Source organism: Polyodon spathula, chromosome 18, assembly GCF_017654505.1.
Source record: "Polyodon spathula isolate WHYD16114869_AA chromosome 18, ASM1765450v1, whole genome shotgun sequence".
NCBI lineage: Eukaryota > Metazoa > Chordata > Actinopteri > Acipenseriformes > Polyodontidae > Polyodon > Polyodon spathula.
This window is the reverse complement of record NC_054551.1, coordinates 24,983,003-24,996,503: the sequence shown is the minus strand read 5'-3', so window position 1 is coordinate 24,996,503 and position 13,501 is coordinate 24,983,003. Positions and strand designations below refer to the sequence as shown.

Below are 13,501 nucleotides of genomic sequence, written 5' to 3'. Positions count from 1 at the left end.
TTAAATGAGCATAGCTTATTTCACACTGTTTGCAACAATGTTCAAAGCCACCTGTTGTGTTGTTTTAATTCTGTATTTTTTAGAAGATGCATTTTTTTCTGTGTGTTGTCAAAGTTTTCCCCCTGAATAGCACTTCTACGAACCCAAGTGTATATTAGCACTACATCTTCAGACGTTATCAAGTGTGTCGCATTGTGTGTTAGCTTTTGTTTCTTTTGTCCCTTTGTTTAGCTCTAAAGAGTCACCGTAGCCTGTGAAACAAACCCATTAGCAGGCCGTTACTGCTTAGTGCGTTTTCATAGCCCAGTGTTTTTATTGGTAGAATTTCTTTCTTTCATGTTCACTGATTAGGCAAGCACTACTGACAAAGTTACTGTAATAGAGTCTGAGGGTCTGTCTATGTGAGTCAGGTCAGGAACCCTGTGCCTCATTAAAAACAAAGTGATGTTTACTGCTGATGAGACACCACTGGGGACCAGTGAAGCAAGTCCGAGGGAAAGTGCCTTAAGCTTGTATTTAAATAACACTTTTAAATAATAATAGAAAATGTAAACCCAGCAGTACAAGTCTTGATATTCTTACTGTGACGCCCCTGTCTGACTAAACTTGTTTCCCCTCTTGTGCAGAACCTGATCGAGGCACAGCAGAGCCAGCTGAACCAGTACGAGTGTGCGGCCGGGCAGTGTGTCAGTGAGCTGCAGAAAGCGCAGCTGCAGGTGCAGTCCCTGCAAACAAAGATCCAAGAGACAGAGGCCGCAAATGAGGTGTGTATACTGTATACGCAGTTATTCCACCACACAAGAGTTTTATATATATCACACTTATTAGAGTGGAAAAGACAATACAGCATACTTAAATGTAAGTTTATGAGACACCAGACAAGCTCATTAAGGGGCATGTCATTTGAAAAAGATTACTGCACAAACAAACAAAAAATAATTGGGGTTGCTCATCCTCTTAATGTTTTTTTTTTTGGTCTCCCTTATTAAGTGTGTTTATTGGAAAGTTTATGGATGTTTTTTTTTTTGCCCCCAGATGCTGCACCAGAAGCTGATGGAGATGGAATGTGAGCTCCGTGCCGTCAGACATACAGCCCAGGAACAGGAGCGAACCATCCAGGGGCTGAACGAGGCTGTGAGCAGCAAGGACTCTGAGGTGAGGAGGAAGTAGCAAGCCCCCCCTGCTCTCCAGAAAACAACCTTCACTTGCAAATAACACTCATTTACAAGGAGCTGCAAAGCATACATTACAATACTGAAAGGCTTATATTCTAGAAGAGGTCAAACTAGTGGGCTGTTGTGTTTCAGGCTGAAGAACTTTACAGTGTCATCGAAGGCCAGAATGAGACCCTGTGTAAACTACGAGTGATGGCTCACCGGAACCAGCTTGAGCAGCTGCAGGTGAGAGTGCATGCACAATGAAGGAAGGTCAAATTGCACATTTTCTGTACTCGTAGCTTCTCTATTCCAACCTTGATTTAATAATTCACTTGCTCACTAATGTATCTCACCCCTTAAGTCTGATTACTAAACCAGCTTCTCCACCCTTTTGTCCAGGTCTCAGAGGGGGAGCTGGATCCTGCTCAGCTCCCACAGCTCCAGGCTGAGCTCCTGACCCTCCAGAGCTCGCTCTTCTCCACCCAGCTGGAGCTGCAAAGTGTGCAGCGAGCTCACAGACAGTGCGAGCGCAAGGCTGCGGACCAGACCCGCGCCCAGGACCGCCTGCGCAGTGACCTGCAGGAGGTGCTACAGCATAGAGAGGCCACAGCTCAGCACAATCAGGTGGGGCTCTGATTCTTATTACACTAAAACTGCAGGCTTTTTTACCACTGGAACACACTTATAAAAACTGTTAGAAGAATGTGATATGTTGCATACTCTTTTTACTGATACTCTATCCCACACAACATGTTTTTTTAATTCTGTTTGTCACTGTGTACCTTTTGTTTGTTAATTTTTTCCATGTATGTGGGTGCTCTCTTCCTTTGTGCCAGGAGCTACGCAGTGCTCTACAGAAGACTCGAGGCGAGCTCCTGGAGAAGGAGCAACTCCTGAAGGAGAGGGAGAGTGAGAAGCAGATGGAGATTCAGGTTCGGGAGACCAGCATCCAGCGGCTGAGCCTTTCCCTGAAGGACAAGGAGCAGCTGCTGCAGGTGAGGGGCCTTGCAAAGAGAAGCTTGCTGTGGTAACTTTGAGACGATCACTCTCAGGTCTAGGCTAAACTTGTCAGGGATCAGACTTGATATCGGGTTAAGTTGTAGTGCCAGTGTTTGCTAGAATGCACTGTAGAGACCATGTGAAGCCAGGAGATCCTGTGCTACTGACCACCTGAACCAAACCCTTGCAGTGTACAGCAGGGCATATGTCTCCACCCTTGTAGATGTTAAATTGCAAGCATGGGCAATAGGAGGATAGGGGGCAGAAGTACAATACTTTGTCCTTAATTACACTATGATGGGCATAACAAAGACCCTAGCAGTATTCTGATTACTGTGCACTCTTTCTGAAGGAATACATGGAGCTCCTGGACCATCGGCAGGACTCGGGACAGAGCAGCGAGAGTCGGGATGGCCTGCTGGATAAACTGAGAGAGCGCATCAAGAACCGGGACAGAGCACTGGAGGTAGGAGACGGTTGGCTTTAATGGACATAACCAAGAGGGGGCTGGAATCTAAGCAGTGAACCAAACAAGCAAATTACTCACTGTCCAGTTATAGACCTTTTAACTATCGCAATGCCCATTAGATGGACACCTTCGGACATGCCAGATAAAGATAAGCTAAAGTAGCAAAGTGGTAGCTGTGGGTGCATTTTATATTATACATGTGCAAGTTGACAGAGGCAGGATAAGTGAATATGAAAAGCTGGAGAGTAGCCCTGTGGCAGGCTGGCGAGTGGATAGAGGCCCAGAGACAGACTGCAGTTCAAACAAATATACTTTTATTATAAACACAAAATAAACATGCACAAGGGCAAAATAAAGGGATTTAAACACAAATAAAGCAATACAAAAACAAAATTAAGGTTTCCAGGCTGGGCAATGCCTTCACTGGATTCACAAATACAAAAAACCACAAACCCAACCTGCTTCCTCAGCTCCCTCTTTTCAAATGAGAAGCAGAGGCCTCCTTTTATGTCAGGTGGCTGGGCGCTTATTGATCGTTAATCAACCTAATCAACTAATCAACCCCAGCCACCTGAACATAATAAACCCAGGCAGGTAGGGGAAATTAACCCCATCCCTGTCAATTTAAAGGGCAGAGCTTTGCTCTGCCACAAGCCCAATAGGTGTTCTGAGTGTTTTTCTAACCACACTCACTTCTCTGTTGACAGCAAGCAATTGATGAGAAATTCCGCACCCTAGAGGAGAAGGAGAGCCAGATGCGTCAGCTGCAGCTCGCCCTGCGAGAGAAAGAGAAAGATCAGAACAGGCTTCGCTGCATCCTGTCTAACAACGAGGAGACCATCAACGTAGGTCACTGTGAAGAGGGAAGGGAAAGGGGAGGCGAGGGTTACAGCTCAGTAAGTCTAGATTGGCAGCAGAGTTATACTTAAAGGAATGAAACTGCTTATTGTGTTTGAGTGTTTCTGTCTCTGTGTCTCTCTCAGAGTCTGGATGGGTTGGTCAAGATAAAGGACCTCGAACTGGAGCAGACCTCGCTGGCCTGCCGGAATCAGCAGTGGCTCAAACAAGAAGCTGAGGAGAAATACAGCCATTGCCTGAGGGAGAGAGACAGCATTATTACCCAGCTGCAGACCTCACTACAGGGCTGCACCAAGGAGGCAGAGGTGAGGGTCATCTAGCACTCTGGGACTGGGCACAATATGGCTTTCTCTTTCCTACCCGCAAGGACTCCACATGTAGGCCACTTATAGTAGGCAGAAATGTCAATTGCTCCCAAATTTTTCAGACATTTCAATTCCCCTGTGTTTTCTATTACAGGAGTTAACCAAAGTGTTGCTAAACAAGATGACTGTGGGAGCCAATGAGTTGACAGAGGAGCTCAAGCTCCGCCTCCAACTGAAAGAGCGAATGTTCCAGGAGGTGCTGGCGGACCGGAACCGTCAGGCCACTGAGCATGAGCGAGATATCGAGAGGCTGCTGCAGACCATCAGCACCAGAGAGCAGCAGATCACAGTACGCCATCATATCACCCTGGAATATTGAATAATAATGAAAGTGATTGGAGCGAATTGTGCATGCAATAGCAAGCTCCCTAAAGTGTTTGTTTTTCTCTGCCCAGGAGACAGTGCAGAGGCTGAGCCAGGTGATTGGGGAGCGGGCTGGAGAGCTGCAGGAGCTGAGGAAACAGCTGTCTGAGAGGGAGCGTGAAGTGTGTGAACTCTTCAGGCAGAGAGAGCAGCCTGCCTGGGCTCCCCTCAATGAGATCAGCCGCCTCAAATGCCTGCTGCAGGAAAAGGAGGCTTTCATCGAGGTGAGGGTTCCCTATACTCCCAAGAGCTTTATCTGGAGAGCTGGATACAAGCGGCTATTGATGGTAACCAAAATGTAGTCAAACCAAACCAGTTAATTGTCAGTTTCAAGCACACAGTTGCAAATACGGTTTTTAAAAACAACATATTGCAACTGGCCCTGCCATGTGGTGTTTGGATGTTTTGACACCTGCTCAGCCCTCAAGACAAGCTTTGTTCTGAGATCCCTGTTTATTATAATCAAATAATTATAATTAAAATAATTGAAGACTAAAGTGTTATCATGAAAGAGTGTACATTTCCTGCCTGCCAAAGATTGTTTCTGTCATTACTTTCTTCCAATTTTAAGCTTGCTGCGGATTCTATTCTGGTAAGAGTGTATCATACCAAAGCTGCCAGGATTCCTAGCCTGTTGGATCATAATTTCTTGACAGACCCTGACTTCACATACATTTAATATGGCAGTAACATGCTGGAAAAAAGACTGGCAGTCTGTGTATGAACTCTAATCAGCCTGACTTCTATAAAGAAGCTGTATCCTTGTATTACATTAATATAAAACTATGAACGGTGTCAGGTATAAATGACCGAGATACAAAAAAAATAACAATAAAGCTGATGCTGGATACAAATCCTAACACCCTAGAAACAGCTCCCCTCACTTTGTTACAGCCTCTTCTCTTCCATTGTTTTTGTACAGGAGCTGATGCAAAGTAGCCCACACAGCCAAGAGAAGCCCATGATCACTTCCAAGCCCAGAGAGACAAAATCCTAACACCCTAGAAACAGCTCCCCTCACTTTGTTACAGCCTCTTCTCTTCCATTGTTTTTGTACAGGAGCTGATGCAAAGTAGCCCACACAGCCAAGAGGAGCCCATGATCACTTCCAAGCCCAGAGAGACAGGGACGGCCAGCAGAGGAGAGGAGGGTAGGTCACGACTGAATATCTGGCGTGTTTCTCTGCTTTCATTGAGCAGCTTCCTGGAGGCTGCTGTTTTGTCATATGCCTACAAGAAAGCAATTTTCAAATGTAAAATGTCTCCACTTTGCCTGCTCTTCACAGGGGAGGGCCAGGAAGTAGTGGCGGTGAAGGAGGAGCTGAGACTGGTCATGAGGAAAGAACAGGAGTCCCGGGTAAGATCACGTGGCTGTTGTGGGTGTTCTATTAGTAGCATTTTATTTTAAACTTGGGTGCTTACCAGAATACAAGGATCCTTTCATAATGAAACTTGTAGGGGAGATTGCATTTCTGTACTGCAATTTGTAGTGGTTCACATTTCTCAGACATATTTGTTAAAGATAAAGCATTTGAATTTATTATGGTACCGTACAAATTCAATTAGATACTTTGTGTGTGAGAGGGGGGCTATCAAGACATTTAACTGTAATTCAGCCACATATAGTATAGAAGTAACTTGGGAGAAGGCTTATTTGTGTAAGCTGCATATCTTACACTGATTCCAGATGGACCTCTCTGCTCTGCAGTCTGCCCTGGCCAAACAGAAGGAGGAGATGCAGATCCAAGCTGCAGATATCGAATCCCTTACAAGAAATGTGCAGATCAAGGAAGAGCTCATAAAGGTTTGATTGCTGACTGGTGTCATAGAGGAGGTTTACATGTTGTTTGATTTACTGAATCCTCTGAACCACTGCAGTGCAATGCTTGTGCAGTAAGGATTTTTAAATGGTTAAACGTGCTTTGCAGGTTTACTAGCGCTAGTGCCCATTTTATCTGAATTTTACCTTATTTTATCTTTTTTTTATAACTAGGATCTGCAGAGACAGCTGGTGGAGCCCACTGGACTCCCAGTGGTTGAGCGATTGACCCAAGAGCTTCAGGAGCTAAGAGAAACCATTGTACTGCTGGAGACCCCAGACCACCAGGTACTGGGCCTGGCTCAGAGTCGCTGGGAGAGGGACAGCTTTTCAGTTTCTCCCTTTAAATATATAGAAATTGTAGAATTGTTGCTAGCAGGTCAACCTGGTAATCAGACTAGCTGTGGGACTTGCTAAATAATCATTCTTATACAAGGCTGGTGTTGGCAGCGAGTGAGTCTGATTGTGTGTAACACTGCTGTGTGTCCCCGCAGAGTGTGCTGGAGAAGCTACTCTCAGAACACAGCAGACTGAATGAAGCGCTGAAGGCAGAGAGACAACTCTACAGCAGTCTGGTACAACTCCACACCAACACAGACAGGTGAGGGCAACGCATCCAGAACCTGCGACTGGGAGGTCTCCAGGCAACTGGATTTTTACAAATGCAAGTCTGGGTGATCGTTTATTCTTATGTACATTTCTGCCTGCCGTTTCCCTCTCAGCTCTGAGAATGTCCAAGCTCTGCAGATGGAGCTGGATGCGGTTCAGGTACTCCGAGGACAACTGGAAGAGGCCCTGGCGAGGACCCGAGATGGTGCTCAGCGTCTAGAGAGGGCTGCCAGGATGCAGTCTGATTTTGGAGGTGGGGAACAACAGAATTTGAGCCTACCGCACCAGCGTGCCTCCTTGGCTGCAAAAGGGTCAGGTGGGAAAACTGCCTAGTGGGCCACTGTGGCAGAGTGTGGGATGCGACTGTTTTTTTACACGGAAATCATCTTTACTAACAGGAGGGGCCTGCTCTGACCTCTGGGTTTGTTTGGTGATTTTACTAACCGAAGTGACGACATGTGCAGCCTCTCTGTTTTGTTTTTTTTTCTTTCTTCCTATTATTTTTTTTTTTTTATTACAAACTGCCTGCAAAAGAAATTCAGTGCAATTGATGTGTATCATTTTTTTGTGTCACGTATTTATGTTTTGGCCTTGTTTTCCAAAAGGTGTCAGAAGGTAGCGCGTGTATTTACACAAGAACAAAACTTCAGTTTTGAGATATTCCCATCCATCTATCCACTCAGGCCAAATAAAAATGATTTCTTCCTTATTTCATTTTACTTCACATACTGCTTATCAGATATTTTTCTGTGAACTATGAACAATACTTCTCCATACAGTTCCATGTTTTCTTCACCTCATGTTCGCCTTGTAGTCACCAGAACTCCACAGAAACACTTCAGAAGAAAAGCTTAGAAATGTTTTCTCACAATAACCATTATTTACGTAGAATTTTAAGCTAGATGTCCGATAAAGACACCCTGTTATTCACTGTCTGGCAAATAGGTACATCACGATAGCATGTGCATGAAAAAGTGTAAGCAGTTTATTGAGTTCTCGCATACTAGTTTGTAAGAGGGATGGGGTTTTACTGTGTGATGCTTTAGAATATTGTTGTACAAATATAATGTAATATCATGTAGAGCACCACTGTATGTTGTCTTGCAGTAAACTTTACATTTCTAGATATTTTTATCCCTTGCCTTATCCAAGCATTTTTTTCCAGTCTTCCTTCTGTTTGTAGATCCCTCTTAGGCTGTTCATTACACCTGTATTCATAAACCAAAACTGCCTTCCATTGCAAAGCCTGATTTGGAACCTAGTGCTCATTGCCAGCTAGTTTTCGTCTGTGCTGCACCATTTGTCTGAGTAGAAGAATGACTAGAGAGCTCTGATATATATTATCTCATCTAGTCTATAATATATTATATATTATAAGTATATATATATATATTAGATTATTGAATTCTCTACCTGCATTATATGGACAAAAATAGTTTGTAGGGCACCTGGGAGTGAATAATCTGCAAAACAACAAGAATTTCACTGAATTGACTGCCTTAATTTCCCAGTGTGGGGAAGCTGCTGGCTTCTTGCCTGCTCCATAGTAAATGTACTCCATGAACATTTTTCCCACTCTGGAAAATTGAGCCCTTTGTTTATAACCGAATCAAGAGAGATTTCTGATTCCACACTATTTTGTAAAATATGGGTTTGAGATTATGTAAGAATTTGCAACAAATAAATTGCTACCAATACTGACTGCAGCTGTGTTTTCCCAATATTGATGTCACATGTGAATTGAATTGAATAGGAAACGCCACAGGTTCATTGGAAACCCTACACCTTGCTTATTGGAATGGGAGTGGAAACGACTTTTGTTTTGAATGTTGTTTGCTGATATATGGGATGCATGTTGTATGATGATGATACTACAGAACCATTAGCAGCAATCATCTCCCCAGTTTGTACAGGCTTATTTTACTCTTGGCTCAATACCTTCCCTGCTATCAGCTTGTAGTGGCTATTCCTCCATCCCCATTGCAGTCGGCTCCTAACCTCTGCTGTTGTTTTTTTCACCTTCATGTCATCCTCTTGTCACACATTTGCTAGGTATAGAGTCATCCTCAGATCTAGTGGGCTTGATGCAGAAAAAAGGGGGATATGTTGTAGTTACCAGTTGGCATTTTATACACTCAGAAAGTATAATCGTTAGAATGATCAGAACCAAGGTTTTCAAATGTAACTTTCTCTGTCTGCCTTGATACTTAATGAAAAGCTCAGATCAAACTTTTTCACTGGCTAAATATCCTTGAAGGACCAATACGTTTTTAAATTAAATATTCTTTTTTTTTTTTTTTTTTTTTTGAGGTTGTTGGCTAAAACATTCTGATAAGAAGTTCTTAGAAGAGAGAGGGCCAAACTAGCATCACATACCATTTTCATACGTTCTCTTTATTAGCATGAAAACATTAATGGCCACATATTCACCCATTTGTTTTGTGCTTTGGGAGCGTTGTTGCAGCTTTCAGACTGCATGAATTTCAATTTTTGCATATTGTATACAACTTTTCTTTCTGCTTATCAGCAACTTTTAAATTGGGTATAGCAGTTGTAACAAAGTGGTGGAAGGCTATGTGTTGTCTGTCCAGCCAGGGCATTACTGCTGGCTAAGTGTGAAATAAGCTCAGTGGTTAAGAAACTCAGGATTATTTCTCATTACCGACTGATTTCAACAGAAGAACCTATAATGAAAAGGTAAGTAAATGCCCTATAGACATGCAAGACAAACATGGTCTAAACAGTTGTGCCACATATCAGGACATTTCTTATATATAGATATAGAGGCATTTATTTGATTTAGTACTTTAGGTGTACATTAATGCTGAGCTTTAATAGTGAAAAATGTTTTATGAGTTCTATACCTTTTAGTTAAGCCCTTTCTGTGCGATGGCCTTCTTTACATTAAACCAGGATAGTGATAACAGTGGGTTTGATGCTGTCTTTAACGTTGGCATGTCCATTGTTCTCTTTTATGTGTGGATATTATTTTGTATTATTTTGTATCTATATTACATAGAGTAATCTCAATACAGTAACATGCATCAAAGGACTCAGCTGTGTAAAACTGTTCCCTGGAAGGTCTTTCAAGTTCACGCACACTGCACCATGGTTATGCACTATAGTTGTGTCTCATGGAAATAAACTGTAAAGCCACTTGTTATCAACAAATAAGATTAATTTAATAGTGTTAATCTGAGTAACATTTGCTTTGGGTTACTGCGTGGTAATTGCATATGGTCAAAACACCTGCAAACCACATTTGTGCCCACTGCAGTAAAAGGTATGGTACTCACATCAGCGCAGTATATATAACCAACAGACCCCTTAGAATGTGTGTCTAAGGGATTTGTAACACAAAATGCTTTAGTGCTTAATTATTTTGCATCTAGTAACGAAACTTGTCCAAATCAGCGAAATAAATATTTTACACCCCAATGTTTCAAATACATATTTGATTATAAACCATTCGAAAACAGATTGATAGAAAATGAAAGAGAAAAGCAATGGTCCTGTTTTCATCCCATGTGCCTGGATCTTGTTATGTAATCAAGTTAGATTACAGTTCCTCCATCACTATGATGGAAGAGACAGATAAAGCTTGAAAGAGAGCTTTTTCAAAATGCAAACACCTTAATCCAAACTTGAGCTTCTCTCCTCCTGCTGCTCGGTTACTATTGAAAGGGAAGTAGAATGAGAAAGCTGCATTATAACTTGAGGTATCTACAGTAGCAGTATTTAATAATGTAGGATTCTTATAATGATCATAATCATTAATATCTATTGATATTAATGATTATGATCCAGACTGGACAGATTACAGCATTAATATTGAAGACAACATTTAATAGTCCCTAATAGTGCTAAGTGTTTTTAGACCCACCCCCCACCCCACCCCCCCAAAAGAAAAAAAAAATTGCATAGGAAGCACCCATTTTAAAAGCTGACTGCATTTTTAATGGCAATTCACAAGCAGGGATTGCTATGATGGCTGGTGTTACATTAAAGCAGCTGTTTGTTTATTGAGTCAGGGTCTCTCTTATGAGTTACTGCCCTGCAGGAGCTTTCAAAAGGAACAGGTGAGAATTGGAACACACATTGGCTTGTTTCCAAATGCCTTTTAAATGAAATTGAAAGCACAAAAACTGCAAACTGCTATTCATGAACCAAATAAAAATCAGAACCAAGTCATATCTATTTAAAACTAGGGCTTGACATTGCTGGAAGAAACAATGGGGAAGTGGAGAAGACAAAGTGCAGTTTTTTGAGGGGTCTGTAATAGCACTTAAATAAATTTGCATGATCTTGTTGATGTTTTTCTGGGAAATACTTCAGGAAGCATCCTTTAGATTTGCATCTTATTTTCAAAACAGACACTGATCTACATTCAAAAAGGGTTTCCTTCAGTGCAGTTTAAAAAGAACACAATATGCTTTTACAGAGTATACTGTCATTGGCTGTGGAATTGTGAAACAGCTGTAACAAAATAAATATATTTTACCAGCAATAGAAACCCTAATGATGCTGTAAAAAAAAAAACCCTGAAGCTCTTTTAACTGACCCCACGTTATCTCTCTAGTAATGCCACATTATCCTGCCCTATAGAAATTGAAAAAAAGAGTCCCAATTCTGTTCTATTTACTCTAATCAGCCTCTTTGTAATATATGTGCCTAGAGGGGAGAGCAATAGTAAGCTGGGGAAAGAGTACTTTCAATTTAATCAAAGCAACAAGAATCTGACTGTACAGATACATGTACTTGTCAGCTGTTGTGAGGAAATAAGAATAAAACGAATGGGTCTTATTAGGAAGTTCCTCTGTCGAGTCCTGGGATCAATGGTTTTGCAATTGTATACAATGTAACCTTGGTAACTACAAAAACAGCACAAAAACTCGAGACACAAAAGGTCAAAATCACAGTGTCTCTCTTGTAATGCTAATTATTTGTTATGTTAAAAGCTTTTAGTTTTACTCTGCTTCTCGTTATAACCAGCAGCTTCACTAATTAGAACCAGACACAGCCGAGTCTTTTATTAGCCACTGGAGTATTCAAGCTGAATCTGGTTGTGAGGAACTATCACAGCATGTCTGTGTAGGTAATATTTGCCTGCCTTGACCTGAGGCTGGGAAACAGTGATCCTGATAGTGCCTGTAAATTTTGATTCATAGCTGTAGTAGAGTGTCCAGTTATTTGAAGTGCTTTTGTATGTGAATTGTTTTAGTTTACCTGGTAGTGATGATTGCATATCTAAAGCTGTGATTGCTGTTCTATTTTACCATTAGGCTTGCAAATTGCTGCAGAATTAAATTGCTATTACAGTGTTACAGTGCAGTCAAATTATTTGCTGTGGTGTTTGTTTTTCAAGGGGTGACATGTTTTTCTTCTTTGAATTTCAGGAGTGATGTCAGTTTGTTTCTCTGTCCCTGAAAAACACTAGAAAAGAAGCATGACTAAGACTGAATTTAAAATGGAGTTTGGATCTCTTCTCAAGTTGCTGTTGTTTCCCTCTCAGATCTCAGCTCAGCGGAAGAGGTGGAGGAAGATGAGGACAATGGTGATGATGATGATGGCAGTACTGACTACACAGACAGCATTGAAGAGAAGGAGAACGCAAAACTGACAGCCCTGTCCCTGTCCACCAGCCAGGTAGAGATGGAAACCAGTTTTAATTCAAATACAATATACTCAAAAGAAAGTATTGTAAAGCTAGATAAATGGAAGGTTCATAACTGCAAACAAAAACCTGAGTTATCATTGAAAGAAACCACAGCATTGTGTCTGTCTCTCAAGAATGTGGGAACCCGTGAGCAGACAGAGCTGGCAGGAGGTTCGGGTTCGAGTACCGGCGTATCACAGGTGGACAAGGAGTGTCTGTTGGAGATGAGGTCTGAGATTCAGCAGCTGATGGAGCAAAAGAAGGCAGCAGATAGTGAACTGAGAGAACTGAAGACGCAACTGGAGAACACTGGCTATGCCTCCCTCTCTCAGATGAGGTACAGCTTTACATATACACTTCTTAAATACTCTGCTGCTGGTGTGATGGCTCATAACTACAGTATGTATTAACTAGGCTACCGAAAGTTGTTTTTCAAACGAGCTGCGCTGGCTAACTGGTTGTTTTAAATTTAAAGTATAAAGGATAGCATAGAGTAGCATGACATTTTAAATTGGAAAAAAGCTTTGTGTTTCTTTGTTGTGCTCAGGAATGCGCTGCAGAGTCTGCGGCTGGAGAACGATGAGCTGAAGAGTCTGGTGGGACACGCGAAGTCGGGATGTTGGCAGAAGGGTGAGGCCGGGAGGCTGAACGAGGAGGGTCTGAGGCAGGAAGTGGGGAGACTGAAGGGCAAGCTAGGGAGCACAGAGACCATTGTGGGACTTCTGAAGGAGCAGCTGCAGCTAAACTGCCAGGTCTGTGGGGAGGATGGGGTCTTCAACCCAGAACTGATAGTGAACATGGCCCACAAGATCGAGCGGTTGTGGGAAGAGCTGGGCCTGGCGCAGGGGAAGTGCTCAGCTCCGGAAGTGCAGCTCAGAGAGGGAAGTGGAAAGAGGAAGCGCAGTATCAGGTCTCACTCCCTGGACCTGGGGGCTCTGCTGTCCCAGCCCACCAACGAGTCCCCTCTACAGGTAAACAGTGCTGCTTTTTTATTGCCTTTTAAAAAAGCATATATTTATCTTGCAATATCTCTGCCAAATATTTTTGGAGCCATGGGAGTGACTGGCTTCTTAGTCTTTTCCTACAGTCTGTCACTAACCAAGCCATCCAGTCACTGAAGCTGAAGCTGCTCTTAATAATGCCCAGTAAAGATTTGACATTCAACTGGACTAGCGATTCAGGAAGTGGTAGTCATTGGAGACACAGG

The 13,501-nt window shown here is 42.5% G+C and overlaps 1 protein-coding gene across 10 annotated transcripts in view; it reads left to right on the top strand.

The window, feature by feature from the left end:
* LOC121330681 (myomegalin-like) overlaps nucleotides 1-13,501 on the top strand; it is a 79,164-nt gene that overhangs the window by 46,114 nt on the left and 19,549 nt on the right. For 9 of the 10 annotated variants that reach the window (XM_041277392.1, XM_041277396.1, XM_041277394.1 and 6 more), the window contains 19 exons: nucleotides 627-764; nucleotides 1,036-1,155; nucleotides 1,308-1,400; nucleotides 1,557-1,781; nucleotides 1,994-2,152; nucleotides 2,509-2,622; nucleotides 3,333-3,470; nucleotides 3,609-3,788; nucleotides 3,943-4,137; nucleotides 4,244-4,435; nucleotides 5,271-5,361; nucleotides 5,497-5,567; nucleotides 5,898-6,014; nucleotides 6,204-6,317; nucleotides 6,524-6,630; nucleotides 6,752-6,891; nucleotides 12,151-12,284; nucleotides 12,429-12,631; nucleotides 12,842-13,265. In XM_041277392.1, the coding sequence (XP_041133326.1) occupies nucleotides 627-764; nucleotides 1,036-1,155; nucleotides 1,308-1,400; nucleotides 1,557-1,781; nucleotides 1,994-2,152; nucleotides 2,509-2,622; nucleotides 3,333-3,470; nucleotides 3,609-3,788; nucleotides 3,943-4,137; nucleotides 4,244-4,435; nucleotides 5,271-5,361; nucleotides 5,497-5,567; nucleotides 5,898-6,014; nucleotides 6,204-6,317; nucleotides 6,524-6,630; nucleotides 6,752-6,891; nucleotides 12,151-12,284; nucleotides 12,429-12,631; nucleotides 12,842-13,265 (2,955 nt within the window). The remainder of the gene's footprint in view (nucleotides 1-626; nucleotides 765-1,035; nucleotides 1,156-1,307; nucleotides 1,401-1,556; nucleotides 1,782-1,993; nucleotides 2,153-2,508; nucleotides 2,623-3,332; nucleotides 3,471-3,608; nucleotides 3,789-3,942; nucleotides 4,138-4,243; nucleotides 4,436-5,270; nucleotides 5,362-5,496; nucleotides 5,568-5,897; nucleotides 6,015-6,203; nucleotides 6,318-6,523; nucleotides 6,631-6,751; nucleotides 6,892-12,150; nucleotides 12,285-12,428; nucleotides 12,632-12,841; nucleotides 13,266-13,501) is intronic. The other variant, XM_041277389.1, reaches the window with a different exon arrangement.